This window comes from Jatropha curcas, chromosome 1 (genome assembly GCF_041381405.1).
Source record: "Jatropha curcas cultivar XTBG-Jc1 chromosome 1, XTBG_Jcur_1.0, whole genome shotgun sequence".
NCBI classification, from domain to species: domain Eukaryota; kingdom Viridiplantae; phylum Streptophyta; class Magnoliopsida; order Malpighiales; family Euphorbiaceae; genus Jatropha; species Jatropha curcas.
The window spans coordinates 26617417-26636672 of NC_143151.1; the positions used below are offsets into that span (position 1 = coordinate 26617417).

The 19256-nt window shown below is 32.0% G+C and overlaps 3 protein-coding genes across 3 annotated transcripts; 1 reads left to right on the forward strand and 2 right to left on the reverse strand.

Annotated features, from left to right (window-relative positions):
- Positions 1 to 1061: 1061 nt before the first annotated feature.
- Positions 1062 to 5811, reverse strand: LOC105641763 (Plasma-membrane choline transporter family protein). The gene is made up of 3 exons (XM_012226360.4): positions 4541 to 5811; positions 2657 to 3002; positions 1062 to 1631 (listed from the first exon to the last, which is right to left on the reverse strand). The coding sequence occupies exons 1-3, from the start codon at positions 5626 to 5628 to the stop codon at positions 1371 to 1373; spliced, it is 1695 nt and encodes a 564-aa protein (XP_012081750.1). The 5' UTR covers positions 5629 to 5811; the 3' UTR covers positions 1062 to 1370.
- A 3543-nt stretch (positions 5812 to 9354) lies between these two features.
- Positions 9355 to 11419, forward strand: LOC149499251 (Rhodanese/Cell cycle control phosphatase superfamily protein). Its single transcript, XM_089726620.1, has 6 exons — positions 9355 to 9479; positions 9789 to 9866; positions 10130 to 10203; positions 10447 to 10517; positions 10904 to 10957; positions 11169 to 11419. Exons 1-6 carry the CDS (start codon positions 9463 to 9465, stop codon positions 11283 to 11285), a joined length of 411 nt encoding a protein of 136 aa, XP_089582746.1. The 5' UTR covers positions 9355 to 9462; the 3' UTR covers positions 11286 to 11419.
- Positions 11420 to 12434: 1015 nt separating this feature from the next.
- LOC149499252 (Cyclophilin-like peptidyl-prolyl cis-trans isomerase family protein) lies at positions 12435 to 17613 on the reverse strand. The gene is made up of 7 exons (XM_089723824.1): positions 17271 to 17613; positions 15470 to 15548; positions 15226 to 15273; positions 14507 to 14530; positions 14206 to 14388; positions 14004 to 14079; positions 12435 to 12741 (listed from the first exon to the last, which is right to left on the reverse strand). Exons 1-7 carry the CDS (start codon positions 17367 to 17369, stop codon positions 12579 to 12581), a joined length of 672 nt encoding a protein of 223 aa, XP_089579950.1. The 5' UTR covers positions 17370 to 17613; the 3' UTR covers positions 12435 to 12578.
- Positions 17614 to 19256: the final 1643 nt, after the last annotated feature.

Sequence of the window (19256 nt, forward strand, 5' to 3'; positions counted from 1 at the left end):
GGGATTGACAATAATGTCGATGAAAACTTATAAAGGATAATTTCGTCTTTTCCTCTCAAAATTAATGAAAAAATTGTATTTTTTTGTACAGAGAGACCAATTAATATGACAAAAGTGAACTTTAAGTACATTATAAATATTTGTATAAATGTCAGGAATTACTTAAATAATTATGGCAAACCTGTTGAAATAATTATTTTTTCAAAAGATAATTTCGTCTTTTCCTCTCAAAATTAACGAAAAAAGTGTAATTTTTAAATAGAATGACCAATTAATAAGACGGAAGTGATCCTCAAGAACGTTATAAATATTTGTATAAATGTCAGAAACTACTTAAATAATTATAGCAAACTTCAGACACGAAATAATTATTTTACCTAATAATAATAAATACAAGCAAAAACATTTAAAAATACTCAATGGCATAATTAGACAATAGGTTTTAAACTCCAATATACTCCCTCGGTCCTATTATTTGTCTTACTTTTCTTTTTCATCTGCCCCCAGATTATTGTCACGTGTCCCTTATATTATTTTAGCTATATTGTAAGTAATAATAATTTGTAAAATAGTAGTCGTTGCCATTCCTAAGTGCAACTCGTTAAAATGTTTTATTAAACTCATTGGTCAATTATTTTCCAAAAAAAAAAAAAAAAAAAAAAAAACAAACATTGATCAATTCAAATTCATACACATTAGGAACTCGAACACAAACAAAAACTCAATTACATTTGATTGAACATTTTAATTCAATAAACTTACAGTTGTATATTTCTAATATTTTCTAAATTAAAAAAAATTTATAGATAAAAATATAGTTAACCAATAATATTAGTTAATTCAATTTCAATATCCTTGTGAACCAGTTCAAACTCATTGAAGTCCAACAATTTTTATCTGTTGTGGGGTGACCACTGTGAGTGCACTGAAATCAGAAATTTTAAGTTGGACTACTTTGGGTCTTCCAATTTTCAGAGGAAACAGGGAAGAGAGCTATAATCATCAGAAAACCAGGATATCCAAAACCTTGGCTCAAAAATAACAACAAACAAGAAAAATAATAACCCACGGAAACAAGCGTTTCTTTTTAACATTAGAGCTACAATCAGAAAATACAAGATCAGAAAGTATCAAAAAAAAAAAAAACCTGCAGAATTCAGAAATAACCAGATTCAGTTGAACTTGGATCATGCAGTGGCCGATGATATTAACATCTTATCGCAGAAAGTTGCCTAAACATTAAGCTCTTTATTGAACAAGCCTCAAAATTCTCAATCAATTGAAGGTATGCACAACTAGTCAACTGGTAGTTACATGAAAAGAACAAATGACAGAGCAACAGCAACACATGAGAGGTCCAGGATTTTTTATCATACATCGTGAGTTTTGGCAATAATAGGTGATCTATGATTTCGGCTGATGGGTAGATGAACATAAACATCATGAACCTCTTGTTTAAAAACCTCCCCTCTATCTCTGTCTATAGCATAGCATACATAAACTGTGTCAATCACATTGTCCAGAACATGGACAAAGAAGCTCAGGATCACTATTAATAGTGCCCATGTAAGAAGAGCTACGTAGTACGAATCAACCCCAAGTTTGCTCACACCTTTCAAGATGGCACAAACCTATTTAAACAAAAACAGAATCAGGAACATATTGTCCTTAGAAAATAACTTATAAACCGTTTTCTCATCGTAATTGAAAGTAACTTATAAACAAAAACAGCAGCATGCAAGCTACAAGTAACTATGGCAATAAAGAAAGAAAACAAAAGCATGGGCTTTTTTTTTTTCAGATGTCTGCCACTCTACTCACATGACAAGGGTTAATCATTTAATCATAAAAATAGTTGTATTCGAACTAGAAATAATTGCAAGCAGGGTAATGATTTAAAAAAAGAAAACGCTCAAATTTATGCATTTCTTTTCCATTATATTTCACACATCATCAATTTGGTGCATAAATTACCAGTTTTGTTCTAATTGTACCCGATGGGTCGTCTAGGATGCATGCCCATGTGGATGTAACATGGTGTTGCAGTGAGAACAAAATATGAGCCTTACTTGCCAGCCTGAATGAATTGAGCCACTGAGGCCTAAGAGCCACCAAAACATGGCATTTTGTGAAATTTTCCCACATTATAAAGTTGCTTAAAATGCCTTTAGATCCATACTTCACAAAATGCCATTATGATGGCTTTTACGATATCACAGGAGCCCACATAATTTGAGTTGGCAATTATTGACCATTCGTGTGCAGCCATATGGCCAAAACCCATACGATACAATTGAACAAAATCAATAAATTCTGAACCAAATTGATGAAATTCAAAGCATATATTGAAAAACCCATGCTATATTTTGGGGTTTAAGATGACTGGGCCTTATAAATAACAAATATTAGGGAATCCTACTCCCTCTCTCTCTCTCTCTCTCTCTCTCTCTCTCTCTCTCTTTATAAATAACAAATATTAGGAAATACCACTCCTTCTCTCAGCTATGGACTTAGGAGTTAGGACCTAGGAATATACTTGAAACACAATCAATTTTCCTAATCCACTAGGAAAATGTCAAAAAGTTATCAGTTTTCATCATAAACCTGCAACTCATAGAGATAAAATAAATAAACAAGTATTAAAATAGGTACTCACCACAATTGCATAAATTGCTGAGAGGACAAATATAACGCCAGCCAACAAACGAGACGAGACAGTCTCTACAAAAGCTGCAGAGAGAAGATTGCGTCTTAGGAGTTCATATGTCATCCTTGCACAGGTACAGTAGGCTTCACCAGTTATTGCTGCAAAGTTGATTGTGAACTTGTTAAGAAAATCCACCGCTGACACTAATACATCAACACAACACCGCAATACAAGGTTCATCATGCCACGGGCATTGTCTTGTCTAGCACTATCAACAGCAGCACGCACCATACGGACAATGCAAATAAGTAGTCCGGATAAACATACAGTGCCAGAGGAGGGGCCAAATGCATTTCTGCAAGTGTTTAAAACACAATACAAAAAAAAAAAAAAAAAAAAGAGGTGAAGTTTATGTTTGTAATCCTCTGAGAAGCATAGTTATAAGCTATAGAAATACTGGTAGCAAGGATACCAAAATGTCCACAATTAATGGACACGGAAAGGTATGTGATAGGTTTGTACTTACAATAAAACTTCAGGAAGATGAAAATGCTGAACAAAATCCTAATAAGCACCTCTTCGGATGGAAATACAAATTAATGTTCTTTGGGTTTGGGGAGCTAGTGCATGCACATATTTAAAGCATCTATATACTCCTTACAGCAGCCTATATATATATATACCCAGTTGGAATGGCAACGAAATTAGTATGAGAAGGTAAATATCAATATAACAAGGTCGTTTGAAAGTGCTTAAAATATCTAAAATTCTTCACCCAATAAGTGGTCCCTTACATAACATTCAATATTGACACAGAAACTTAATGAAAATAAGTTGGTTATCATCTAACAGAAAAAGAACGGACTATCATGAAAACTTTTTGTAATCAGCAATATAAAAATATAATCAAACCACAGTTTTATGGAAATCCACAAACTAGATTTCATTATTTCTCATTTTAAATAAATAGACACACGCATAAAGGAGGATAAAAAAAAAAAAAAGAGAGAAGATAGGGATCGCTAAACAAAATGGAGGACGTTGAACATCCATAGTGCCATAAAAATACTACATAGTATAAAGGAATTTAAACATAGACCAAAGCATAACGTCTTTGGAGCCACAAACACCAATTAGCATTGCAGAAAAAGTGAATGGAAAATGGAAAATTCATTATGCATTTGAAAATGGACAAGATAGTGGAAATGTTGAGGTCATGATTCTAGGAGCAACCGCATTGTGAAACATATTTTGGGGGTTGCAATCTCAACTCCAGCTATCCATCCAAAAACTTCAAATTTTCTTAGGATATTCACTGAAATCAAAGAAACTACAGTCTACAAGAACTTCGCTTGTAAAGAAATCATTAGATGGTCTATGCTAAGCAAGATTAGATACAAAGGTAAATAATTTTGAAAATCCATTAAGGAGATGGTGTTATATGAAAGGCCAAATTTACAAATCAACTTCTAAATGTCAACTATTGGCTGATTCTCACATGCAACCGTGTAGGTTTATTTTGCACCAAGCAACACTTTAAGTTGGGGGTTCAGAAGGCAAAGGTTTTGAACTAACTAGTACAAAAAATAAAAAATGCATAAATATATTTTATATCATTTTGGAGGAATGAAACTGATATCCATGAGAAATAACTCAAGGTAATTTACGACACTAGGTCACTCTGGAAAGAATCGTTTGGGATCATAATTCATGACTATTACTAGTGTAATACCATCCCAATACAGAATTCAGATAACAAGTGCACACTCCAAATTGTCCAAATCAAAATCCAGTAAAGTAATACACAGAGAGTTTAATGCAACCATATAACCAAAAACACTACCTAAATATGCATACTTTACACCATACAAAGAAGTGGAAGCTGGAAATCACCTCAAAGAACTTCTAATGCTCCTTTCAGGAGTTGAATCCTCCTTTGTAAAGTACCACTGAGCAATAGTTCCACTGATCACATAAACCTGAGCTTCTACCATCGAAGTCAAAGACCAAAGCATTGTAAGGATTGCCAATACATTGTAAGCAGGAACCCAACTATCCTGCTTCCAAATACAAGTGTATTCTCCACTTGATTCCTTAGGCACAATTTTCCCGTTCAGCCTAGCAAAAACTAAAAACACCACGATTGGAATATAATAAACCATTAAACCAATTGCCAATAATGGCAATGCAACAAATAACCCCAAATTACTAGAAAGTGCATCAGAAGCAACTGCAATTATCCTCAAAGTCAACTCAATTCGATGCCTATTAGCTACAAAAATCCACACAATGATTCCAATACCTAAGAATACAAAAACCATGACCAAAATCCTATAAATCAAAGGAAATCCATCGCTACAAGAAGAACTAACAGTGCAGGCAACAAACCAATAGATATTAAAAAAGATGGGAATAACAACAAAGAAAGGAAGTGAGATGTACACAATCTGTTTGGTGTAATGCTTGAGCAACAAAAGCAAGAGAAAGCAAATAGGTGCACTCAAAACTAAAGTAATTACAAGACTCCATATCAAAGCCTTCCCAAAACTCGAACTTGACGAACTCAAGAAGTAATAATAAAAATTGATTCTGAGTAATCCATCATTGGATAAAGACAACGAGTCCTTAACACAAGAAGTTAAATTGGAATCATATGTATAAGAGGAAAGAGTAGAGTAATTCGGATTTCTATGAAAGATAGAGAAAATTCCAAAACCGAAAGTGCAAAGAACAAAGAGAACAAAGAGAATGAGAAAGGCAATGTCTTTGAAAGGTCTAGGACCGTAGTTGTAAGAGATCTGGAGGTATTGGGTGGGGTCGGATTCATCTGGACTGGGCGAGGTGGATTCTTCGATTAGAGGAGGCGGAGGTGGAGGCGGAGGAGGAGGAGGAAAGAAGGGTGGTTTGGAGAGGAGAGGCTCTGACGGGGAAGAGTAGTCATACAGAGAACCGGCTTTATTTGGTTCTTCAGTACTGCCCATATCAGAGAGAGAGAGAGAGAGAGAGAGAGAGAGAGGGATAAATTAGAGTGCTGGTTTATGGTGGTGATAGGGATGAGAGCATATTTGGTGTGGTTGACTGGCGCCGGAGCTGGTACGTTGGTCGATTGAATTTTTATAATGTGGACACGAATATGACTTTGGAGATGAGTGATGATGAGGCCAAGCGCTTCGTTGGCTATCGACTTATTTATTACATTTTTTTTTTTTTTTTGGTTTCTTTTAATTTTTTTAATAAATACAATTCCAAAATAAACGTAACTCATCTCTGTCAATTATTGGCTAGATCATTACATTTTGAATTTAGTTTCTTGATCACTTTTTAATTTTTAAATTTAGGGAGCTGTTAAAAAAAATGATTTGAGAAAATTAGTTTGAAAGCCTTGTATTTTTAAGAAGTCTTCTAAATTTAACTTAAAATATATCTTTTAACATACAAGTGAATTTTAATTTGTCACAATACGAGTTATGTAGGCATAAAAGATATATTTTACGGTAATTTTATAGTCAGTTTTCATTTAACTTCTTTGCATATATATAGAATAATTTTACAATTAGTTATTGAAGCAGGACCTTAAGAAGAGCCACCTAAAAGTCCAGATCGCTTTTTAAGTAATGAGAAAAATAATTCGAACTTAAATCTATTATCAGGCGTATATATACTTATCACTAAGATATACGTTAGTGTACAAGTCCCAATTGCTTTTGTGACTTAGATTTGAGTTATATAAAATAAATTGATAGATGGAGACAAATATCACCTTCAAGAGCCGCCTTACAAATAAATAAATATGTATAATATAACATGAATTCATAGATGCAGACAATACGAGACTATAAAATCTGACTTTGCTAAATGTCTCATTAATTTTAATTTTATAATATAATAGTAATGAGATTTGATAATCAATTATGGTGTAATTTGAGTTATATAAAAATGTAAATCAATAAATAATATAGTGATAAGTGTATATACGACTTGATAATATGTTTAAGTAAAAAAAATGAGTTATATATAATGAATTCATATATGCAGACCCACAATGAAAAATAACTTTTTTTTATGAAAGAAAATTGTAGCTAAATTTTAAAAAATTTGAATTTATTTTCCAGTTTTCTAAATAAAAAATTGACGGATTCGCACGTAAAACTATTTTCAAGAAAACTACATCAGTTTTTTACATGTAAACAACCTTCAGTATTTGTTCTCAATTGAAATGTTATTTAATAACCAAATACATATATTTGCCCAAGTATTTAAAAAAAAAAAAAAAAAAAAAAAAAAAAAAAAAAAAAAACCCATAACTTTACAGGGACCAATTATGCATCTCAAGTCCAATTTTTCATCTCTTGCACTTCTCTATGCTGACAGAATCCTCATTATACAATCATTTTATGAAGGCCAACATAGAAAAACCTTGTCCATCTTGGCTCTTAGTGGAAAGTTTTCTTCCATTTCGCAACTACTTTTCCTATTCGCCTCTACCTAAATTAGAGTTTTACTTGCAGCAAAACAGCTTGCAATCCGTCTCTCCCTCTGTGTGTCAACGACTTTAGTGCAAGGAAAATTGTTTTGGACTTCTTCTTCGTAAATTTTTTGAGGGAGATATTTTTTATTTTCAACTTTGCCATCTTCATATCTTCTAAAGCTTTTATTTTGCAGATTTCGGTTCTTGAAGATGTTCTTGGAGAGTAAACTCTTATTTTTGTTGTTCCGTTTTGTTCTTTTCCTCTACAACTCTTTGCTTGTGTACAGAGATTTCCTCTATTCTTCATCTATTGACTTGAACTCTTCAATTTTCTTTTCTTTAAATGTTCGCCACTCGGAGCTAAAATTTTCTGCAAAAAATCCATAATTTTCATTCTCAGCAGCAAAATCACGATCTTTTCAATTCTCAGCAGCAAAACACAATTTAGTTTGGTGGTCTTGTTTGATCATGCAGGTTCCTTTTTTCGCCTATGTGGCTATTTCACGCAATGAGAGCACGTGGTTGATTTTCTTTACCTGCTCTATCAATGCCTAATGATCGCCGTATTGGTTTTATAGATATCATCTTTCTTATGTTGATAATTTATGATATTGTTCTTCAGAAATCTGAATTTGGATTTTTGATCTATTATAACATTCTTGTTCTTTACAGTAGGCACCATCTCATAATGTTTTGGCAACTCCATTGCTTATTACTTTTGAGCTACTCCTTTGCATACGTCTAGAGAGCAATTATGGTGACTGGGAGAATCTATAACAACACCCTGAATGATAATGATCTTTTTTTAATTTTAATATTTTTCTCCCCTACCCTCCCCCTCTATATATATGTGTGTGTAATTAAAAATAGAGGTTTCTAGTTTTTCTGGATTTCTTTTTTCTTTTCTATCCTTTTTATTGTATGGTATCTCAAGAATTACTTTTCTCTTACAAAATAAAGAGATGATGTCTTCATCTCTTTCTTTCTTTAAGAATTGGAGTCCTCGTATGTTTCTAACTTTTGCTCTGTTTTTCTATGCATTAGAGAGATAAAGCTTTGTAAAGGAGAAGAAAACAACAAAACCAACTTTATTTTTTTATTTTTAAAGTTGCCCGATGTGTAAATAAAATTGGGTTCCATTTTCATTTATTTATTCTACTCAGCTTTCACGTAATGGGAAAACTTATTTAGATCTGATCCATGTCCTACCTATAGATTAAACTAATGAAATTCAGTATTCTTATTGAAATGACGGTATTTTTTATCATACACTTGAAAAAGAAAAATCAAAATATTTTTTAGAAAATCCTGAATTTCATTTGCTCAGTCCATGAGTGGCCATAGACCGAGTCTAGGCAAAGTTTTCCCCATGTAATACACACGTGGTTGTCAGTGTGAAAATGTGTTTAATTAGTGCAAAATTTTTTACTTTGGGTGCATAATTGATTCCCCATAAAATTGAGGGTGTTGTAGGGTTAATTTGTCAAAGTTCAGAAAGCAATTTATGTATTCGGCTGTTATTTAATAGATAAATTGTATCATACTTTTGCTTTGTACACATAAATATTTAAAATTTTATTAAACTTATGATGACAAAATTTCTTTAATTTTAATAGCTCATACTAGAATAAAATACTTGGAGTATTTTAAATATTTGTCATTCCATAGTTTTTTTTTTAGTACTGAGGAGAGGGATTCAAACTCAATTTTATTGTCGGGTCAAATATCATTACTAATAGTCTATATTTTAATGTGTCATTCGATGCATAAGAATTGACTTTTGCATAACAGTAATATTTTTATTTTACTAAAAACTAAAAGAAAATTATATTTATAATAATTTTAATCCATATAAAGTGACTATATTTGAGAATAATACTTATGAGTGTGCGAATACATTTCAATTCAGAACAAAACATCAAAATTAAGAAGGTTTTAAAACAAAACTTGCATGAATTTCCTATGATAGCTTATAATTCAAATGAAGGTAACTTTCGTTCTTTCCGTCCCCACACAATATTTATAATTTAAGCCCTTTTAACTGAAATATTAAGTTTTAATATGTACTAAACCACAATTAATGACCAAATCTCAATTGAAAGATGAGACATTAGAAAAGCAGATATTATAATTTCACAGCTAATTTGGTATACTGTCTGCATCTATAAATTCAGTATATATATATATATATATATATATATATATATTCATTTGCAAGCTTGATTATATATGTGATGGAGTAAGAGTTGACTGCATATTTTTACAAAGTCTAACCTTCTTTGGGTGCAAGTGTATCCAAAAGCGTTGACCAAGGTGAAGAGAAATCAGTTCTTCATTTCAGACTTCCATGGATGCAACCAAAAGGTTAAATCTCACTTTGATTTTAATCAAATATTTCTTGATTTGTTGTTTTGGTTACAAAATTTAGACCCTATTTCTGCTTACTGGATTTATGTTTTGATTAACATTTTCTGAAAAATCATAAAAGCTAACAAAATTTTGAAAAATTTTTATCAGGCAAGATTACAAAACTGAGTCCATCTTTCCCAATATTATAAATAAAAATAAAATAATAACTCCCTCTCTTTTGGAATGAACTCTTTGGTGAATTACTTATATAAAATTTTTTATATCCCTTCTTCTCAATTTTTTTTTTCCTTCCCTTTTGTGTAGGCCTGAAGATGTTGTTACTGTTGATGTGCAAGCTGCTAAAGATCTCCTCTCCTCTGGTTACTATTATTTGGATGTCAGGTATGATCTTTAAACTCAAATTTCAATACACTATTTTCACGGTCATGCAGCAGGGATTTTTGTGCATGGAACGTCAATTAAAATAATCAATAAATCGTTTCTTAATTTTTATATTCACATAGTAAAAGAGTCTTGAGCTCTCAACACCCTTTTTTTGTATGATTTTAAAAATAAAATTAGAAATTGTCTTTTACATGAGCTATGGGAATTGGATTACATGTATATTGGATTTATGTGGCATTTAAAGATTATTTGATTACTAGGACAACTGAAGAGTTTAACAAGAGCCATATTGAGAATGCCTTGAATGTTCCTTACATGTTCAAGACACAGCAAGGTATGAATCTTTGTTGATTTTCAATTTTATTTTAATTTTACAGTTGTATTTTACAACACATTGGTCTCACAGCATCACCCTTAACCGTTTGGCCTGGAGATTATCTGCTATTGCACTGAATTTAAGTGAATAATAACCGAAAATATATATTGTTTTAATTCAAGATTTAAAAAAGGAAAAAATAAAAAAAAATAGCAATTTTCGTTAATATGCTAATCCCTTTATCTTTCTGTCAACAAGCAGGAAGAGTGAACAATCCTCAATTTCTGAGCCTAGTGGCCTCAATTTGCAAGAAGCATGATTATCTGGTCCTGGTAATTTTCCTTTTTTCTTTTTCTTTTTTTTTTTTCCGTTTTCGGTTAATTTAATGGAAATAGTACAACTTTAGACCCCACGCTATTCAAGAATTTAAGTTTTAAGGATTAAAGTGTTTTAAAATTTAAGAATTTAGAGCCTAACTGTAATCAATATTAAAAATTTAGGTACTAAAGGGCAATCTAATTTAATAAATCAGATATTAAAAATGTGGTGAAATATTACAAATTTTGAAGTCTATTAAGGCAAACCTGAAAGGTTATTTTGTAATGATCCTAAAATTTTTTTGGACAATTACTTATTTCATTATGTTTCATTAAATTGATTTGATATAATCTTATAGCTTTGGTCTAACTTGCGAAGCTTTTTTTCGAACTTTTTCAAGGGTTGTAACAGCGGAGGTAGGTCCCTTCGTGCCTGCGTTGATCTTCTAAATGCAGTAAGCTTACTTTTGTTGGCCTAATGCAAAATCTAAATTTTTACCGATTATCTTTATATCCTCTTGAATTTTGCATGTCCAATTATGATTCTGTATTTTTATATTTCAATAATAACTATATTTATCGATAAAATACAAAAATAATCGCCGAAAGTAGAGTCGAATATCACGACACTAAAGGAGGCTTAGATTGTATTTTGGTTATTGACAGGGTTTTGAGCATGTGAGAAATATGGAAGGAGGATATTCTGCCTGGGTTGACAGTGGGTTTGCAGGAGAAGATAAGCAACCTGAACAGCTCAAAACTTCTTGCAAGTTCCGCCCTTAATTACTTGCATTCTTTTATTTGTATTAAATGAAACACTCAAATCTGGACCTGTATCTATTGCTCAATTGAAACATACATACACTAAGCTTGCAATAATAGTTTTTGTGGCATTTTTCATTATTGACATAATATTATTTCCTCTGTCCACTTTTATCTGTTATTTAAGTAATTATAAAAAATAATTATTCTCTTCGTTCCATTTTATTTACATAATTTGACAAAACACGTATATTAAAAATTTAATCAACAAAAATCATTTTGCCATTTTTTATCCTTAACTCATTAAGATATTAACAAAAGTTTTTCATTTAATGGACGATCACAAAGACTATCATGAAAAAAATAACTGTTTAAGTATATAAATTTATAAACCGTGTAAACATTTGGGACGGATAGAGTATTATATTTAATAGAATAAGGGCAAAATTGTAAAAAATTAATTAATACTCTCAAAATGAATCTTCCATTATAACAATGTGTATTCTTCTTAAATTAATTATTAATTAACCATTAAGTATATATATATTTGGAACTTGTATCAATTGGCAGGTTATACATGCACCACTGTACAATCATTAAATACATCCACTAGTACTAAATTAAAGTATTTATTTAAAGAATTTATTAACTAATTTATTCAAGTGGGCATTAATCAAAGCATGAAATATTAAATTTAATTTTAATTTAGCAAGTGGCAACAACAGGAGAGAACAATTATCTTAGTTTTAAGGTCTTAATATTATATAGTACATAGATGACATATTATATTAGATGGAGTAAAGTGGATAGATGTTTCATGTTTGTTTTAGATCTGTACTTCAATTGAAGAATCATTTACAGTAAAATATTATATATCAAAATTCGAAAAACCATTCATCCAGAATCGCCATTTATTGAAATAGACGCCTCGAATCATTCTGTCAATTTTGTTGACTGATGTAAATAAAATTATCTTTGGCTCCCCAGATGAAGCTTTAGATACATATTTGTGCATTTCTGGAAAAAGACTTCAGTTTCAGCCTTCTCAGACTCGGTCTTTGTTAAAGAGGATACAAAGAAACAAATATTCATTGTTAAATCATTAACAACTTAGCATTAGCAACATTTTCCAAACACCCAAAAAATGAAAAAAAAAAAAAAACGAGGACATTTTAGGAAAAGCTTAGGACTTGAATCTAAATCAGGAGCTGTAAGAATTCATGTCATTATACAGAGATAACAGAAATAATTTATGTATGAATTAAATTAGAAAACTCAAAATAGAAAACTTGCTATTGTTAACTTAATATAATTTCATTTTTCCTCATCCCATTTATCCTTCGGTATCTCCCCAGAGTCTGCAATAACTACTTTCTTTCGTGGTTTTCCACTGTAGGTCCCTGCTCCACCTTCAATTGCATAAACAGTATCCATGCCCTGAATAACCTTGCCAAAGACAACATGCTCCCCATCCAACCTAAACAATAAATAAATGTATAACATGTTAATTCACAAAAAGTATCAGGAACAATTTGAAGAGCCACATGCAATGGAGGCTATCTAACCAAATCATGAGATGATAGAAGTTGTCAATTGCTAAGTTTATGTTCTCTACCAAGTCAACTCTACATGTTCCCTTTATTGTATGATTGTTAGAATATTTGACTTTGTTTTATATCAGAGAAGAAAAATTCACACAAATGAAATGGCTGCCATGAAATGGTCAAATATTGTTCCACAACATATCCAGTAATCAGGATTCATAAAGCCAGGAGCAGGTTAACAATTTCTATTACAATCCATTCCTAAAAAACAATAATAAAACAATTAGGACATATGCATCATTTGCCTATTGTACACATGCATAATTTGCCTATTGTGACATGAAACGATGACGTTAAACTTGATTTATTCAGTTTTTTGTCCAACAAAAATCTGAATATATAGTTTCCTTTAAGGTTTAAATAATAAAAGATTGTGTTTCCCAAAAGAAAAGTCTTCAATATTAAACCACATTTATAGATAATACTTGCTAGTTTACAATTAATTCAAACTCCTCTTGTCCCTGGTGCCATGCGAAAAGTTCTCTGACATTGTGGTGTATTATGTGAACAACCCAAATTCATTCATAATAGTTTATCCAACAGCAGACCCTCAATGGGACTAGCTAAATCATACTAAATCAACTCATAGTGGAAATTGACGAAGAAACTGGCTTTGTTCAATGATCAATAGTTTGATATACTATACAACTCAGAAAAACCTTAAAGGTTAACTTTGAAGGCAACACAGATCTGTGTTTCCACCCAAAAATCTAGTATAGGTCAGCTGCTTAATATGCTCATCATGAAGGATTCTATCACTGTATCCACAATTCATTATAGATGTATATATATACCCAAATTTAATATATCTTTAATTTTCTTAATCTCATATTTTGCTTGAGCAATTTTGAATACATGAATAATCGGTTCTTTTTCTTTTTTCTCATATTCGTATTGTTTCTCAATAACAAAGAACAAAAAAAACTAAAAATTAAAAGAACAAAAAGTTAATAAGATTCGATTAGTTCACTAAATTCCTAAGCACATACAATTTACAACATGTGAACCTGCTTAGCTTAAAGGTTAGAACATAACATTTGTAATATAATGGCCATCAATGATAACTGGATTTTCTACATTTGTTTTTACATGATTGGCAATGTTTCTATTGTTAAGACCACTAGAATAGGCTTACCAGCTGGCCTTGACAGTGGTGATAAAGAACTGTGAGCCATTGGAATCTGGTCCTGAATTCGCCATGGATACAACACCTACAAAAAGTTTCAGAGGAAATACTGATGAAATTAGAGAATAACTCTTAAAACTCAAGAACAAGTTTTGGCCTCAACTAACTTGAAAATTATAAGTTGAACAGTTAGAAATCGATCAAAAAGAACCTGCATGTGAATGCTTTATCTTAAAATTCTCATCAGAAAAAGTGCCACCATATATAGAATCACTTCCCTTCCCATCACCGCGTACGATGTCACCACCTTGAATAACAAACCCAGATACTATACGGTGAAATGGCGTTCCCTTATAGTGGAGATTTTTCCCACTTTTACCTTTTCCCTTCTCCCCTTCAAAAGAAAAAGCAATGTTAAGAGGATCAATAAGAAAAATGGCCTCCATCCCTAAAGCATAGAATAAACAGGATGTACAATAGTAGAAATTATTAAAAATTAAGATCTACAATACCTGTGCACAAAGCCCTGAAATTTTCTGCAAAATAGAACACAAGCATTAGGCCACTAAGTAACATGTAGTTAATCCCAAGAAATCACACGCACTTTTAATATGCTTTTATTTTAGCTTCACTTGAACTTACAGGTGAGAAAGAGTAAGTTACACCAAGCAAACTAACTATCAAATGCAGAATGCAAAACGAGCAAGTCAGAAGGTACTACTATATAGTAAAATCAAGCATGTTGTTTTTGTGATATATACATGGAGGTTTGGTTAGAAACTAGTAGGGCTGCTCAACATCAACCTGAAACAACCTGACATCTTCCATTTTATTATCTACCTTATCCTTTTATTAATCTAACTCAGCAATCTATCAGTTATTTTACTGTAAATAGAACTTCTCTCGAAATCCAAACCAGGTTATGGGATTTGGATTGAACATCTCTAGGAACCAGTAATTGAGTCAAAATTTTCATAAAGCAAAGGCAGTTAAATCTTTTCAAAGTGTTGTCCTCCGCGTTTAAAAGCATGAAGCCTTGAACTGCAGTCACCTCAATTAATCATGTACATTTACCACACTTAAAGTTTACAATAGAGATGTTAACAGTCTCCAAACTTTGACCTGTAAACTTCATGGTAGATTGTTCATAATCCATGTCCAAAAAAAGCCAGTCAAAGAAGATATATAGGATCCTACTATTGAAAATTCAAAGAGAACACTAAGAACATACCTACAGTTTTTGGGACAACCTGGCCATATAATCCAATAACAATTCTACCTGCACAAATTGAGGCGTAGCATTCAAGTTAAGAAGAGACGAAAAAGAGAAAAAGGTTACGTAACATCGCAGGGTAGAACTGCCAGCAAAGAATAATATTTCAGACAGTTAGTATCTTCTTCTGATTTTTAAGAAGAAAGAGAGGGAGCAAAAGTAACACATAACAAAATGTTAATTCTTGTAGCAAGAGCAGTACCTAAACGTTGTTCTTCAATATCAACATCCAAATATACTCTATGAGTGATCTCATACACGTCTTCTACCTTCTCTTCAACCTATTCACCAATTTAGGAGGACTACATTAATATTTCATTGATATAGCATAAAAAGATAATATATATTGTTGAGAGTGAAAATATTATTGCTCAAAAATCCACCTGCACTGAACTTGGAAAAGGGAAAAAAAATATCAAGCAGAAGGAACATATTTTACTATAGAACATCTGGTTTTCATTTTCCACCATAGCAATATAAACAACTAAAAAGGCATAGTTTTTTACAATCTTTCTATCTCATTGGCATGGCAAATTGTCATTCATTTTGGTAAGCAAGTATTACACTAAGCATTATGATTGGTAGGATGAGTGCCAGACCAATCAACTGATACCAAATCAAGTGGAACAAAGAATTCATGAAATAAAAAAAGGTTGGGATGAACAACATTTTCCATTTCCTCATAAGCAATTTTATCTCTAAGGCATGTATAGTTATGCATTGCGATTTATCAACAAATCAATCTTACATTACATTTGAAAGCATGCAGGCAGATCTCTCTTTTTACATGCAGCAGGGATAATAAATACATTGGAGATGTCCACTCCTTTTTAGAACTTTGAAAGAACTCAGTTCTTTCTTACTAACCTAAGGTCCTAATACATAAATGACCCTGGATCACCAAAAGGGTCAAAAAGAAAAATAGAATAAAAAATAAATCCATTAAATAAAATAACTTCTGATCATATAAAATAATTGAAACTCTCCATATTTTTTCATGTATGTAATAACCACACAAGCCATACTCCACACAACAGATCCATAGATATGGTTAGGCAAAAGTATAGATGAAGTTCGTTTAATTTTCTAAAAAGTGGAGAATCCCATTTCTTCGTGCCAATCTATGAATACTGGAGCTTCAAAACCATCTCAAATAACCACCAGGCTGAAAAAGGAAACCAAAACGCACATCCTTCCCCACTTTGGATGCTATGACATTTTTCCTATATCACATTTAAGAATAAATACAGGTGATAATTAATTCATCTTGATCAGGAATATGATAGCACTGGATCCCTTAGCAATTTAACACCTCCACACGCATGCCGAAACACAATCATTTAGATTTACACATAAGCTTAACCACCATAATCAGAATTCCCTTCTGAAATTTGCAACAATACCATAAACTTATCCACTAGTAAGTAGTAACATCAAGAATCGGTAACTACTAATTTAGCCTCTAAAGATTTATCTCGCTAAGCACACTGACTTCAAGCTACATTTACTATCTATCAATAACTAAAAATTTCTGCTTACCTGTCTTGATCCACACTAAACAAATGTTCACAAAGGTATCACAAAGCCAAATCATTTCAAGTGATGCCAGCCATTTAAAAATTTTCAGAGAAAAAAATCATATTATATATTAAAGCACACAGGAAGCCAAATGACAATACTATGAAGACTATGTAGTTCACCAATATATAATACCAAATACACAGGCAACTCAGAATATGTAAAGTCAACTAAGCAATTATAAAAAAAAAACATAAACAGATAAGGCAAAGTTACAAATAAAGTTAGGAAAACTGATAATTCTCTCGCAAAGGATAATCAATTAAAACCACCTTGCAAAAATTAATTATCAAAAGCTCGAAACGAAATAACAAAAACCCAGATCATCATTACCGAAATCAAACAAAACCCACCAACCAGATCCAAATTACACAAGTGCAATGGATATACAAAAAGCAAAACAAGTAGTTCAGAAAAAACCGTACCTTTTCAGGGGTAATAAAAGTGTAAATTAGTACAATGGCCAGGATAATTAAGAGGAGGAGACACTTAGGATGAACCCAAACTGGCATCTCTCTACGCATGGGTGTGATGGGTAGTTAGTAATTCTACTCTATATATCTCTACATTCGTGATTCTCCTCCATAGATACCGTTAAAAAACGCTAAAAATTAGATTTTCCCTCTCTTATGATTTCAGAGAGAAGAGAACACACTATCAGTAGCTCTGTTTGTCCCAGAGAGTGTAAATGCAGAGAAGGTCATCGCCTCTCGAGGCGCTGCGTGGACCGGAGGCTGCGCCAGAGAGTTTTTTTGAGGTGGGCTTAAAGTCTTGAACTATGGGCTCAATGTTTTTCTGTCCATTATTACAAAATTATTAGGTCTGGTATTTTTTTAAAAAAAGAATGAATAAGTACCATCAAATTTAGAAGAAGAAAATTAATATTATTTAAACCTATCATTATAATAATCTATGTATATTAAACAAAAATAAAATAAAGAGAGCAATTAACTGTAAAATTATGAATGCTTCATTAGTTAGATTTAGTTTGTTTATTTATTTATTTTTATTTTACAAGTAGATCTTGAACTATTGTTTTCATATACCGAGATTGAAATTTTTTTGAGTAGATACCGAAATTAAATCTATGCTTAACAATTTAACAGAATGTGTTACATTTTACAATTCTTTTTAACATAATTATAAAATTATTTGTACACATTCAGGTACGTTGGATTGTTATTACTTATCAGTTAAAGTTCGGTCATACGTTTATCACATAAGATTTAACATCTACCCTTCTTTAAAATAATTGTCTTGTCTCTTACGACAAGTGTTGCTCCTATAGCCTTTTGAAAAGTTTTGTTCTCGAGTCTTATTTCATTTATTGTTTTCTCAGAGATTTAATTTACGTAATGGAGTCCAGTAATTCTGAGGGTATTAATGGTGGAGAAAGTGTTGAACGCGGAGAGGTTGATCGGATGCATGAGGAGATATATGGTGGACTTGCATTGGAAGAGAGAAATGCTAGGAGTTGTAGTCCCAAATAATCCTGACAATAAAGTTCCTGAACTAGAAGATTGGTAAAATTGCATTGCGGGTAGAGTTATATATGTCGGATTACCCATTAACTTTTCAGCTTTTAAGCAAACAATAACGTCTATCTGGCGGCCGATAAAAGGTGTGATCATAAAGGAGTTGGGAAATAATGCCTTCTTAGTCCAATTTTTTCATCAAATTGATCATGATAGGGTGATACAAGGTGGTCCTTGGAGGTTTTCATAACATCTTCTGATCATGAAGCCTTTAAAATCTGGAGAGAAAATAAGTTGAGTTAATGTCCGTGAATTTCTGGGTTCGTGTATATGATTTGCTAACCACTTTTATACCAGAGAGAATAGCTTGGGATATTGGGAATTATATATTGGTCATTTCCTCGAATCAGATCCAAGAAACTACATTAGTGGTTTGGAGGGAGTACATGAGATTGAAGTTCGAAGAGATATCTAAAAACCCTTGAGAGATGTACGCAAATGAAGAAGGATGGTGGTGCATAGTCTTGGGTGAATCTCAAATATGAATAACTCGCTACGTTATGTTTCTTTTATGGCCTTCTTAGACATTTACTATCATTTATATGCCAAGCTACTTCAATATCCTGGAACTAAAAAGGAATAGTTTGCTTTTGGTCCATGAATGAAGGTGGAACTAGAAAACCTTTGGCAATAACGAAGCGGTGGTTACAATCGGAATAGGAGTTCGCGGCTGGTGGACCGACAATTTTAAAAGATTTAGCAAATTCAAAATTTTAATTTACCAATAAGGCGAGATTTTTAGCAAAGATAAATCCTAAATTGTCCGTATCTGCTGGTAGAGATAAGGCGATATTAATGGAGAAGAATAAGGCATTAGATTACGTGATTGATATGGCTTGAATGAAAGGAATATCTGAAGATTTAATAGAGGAGGAT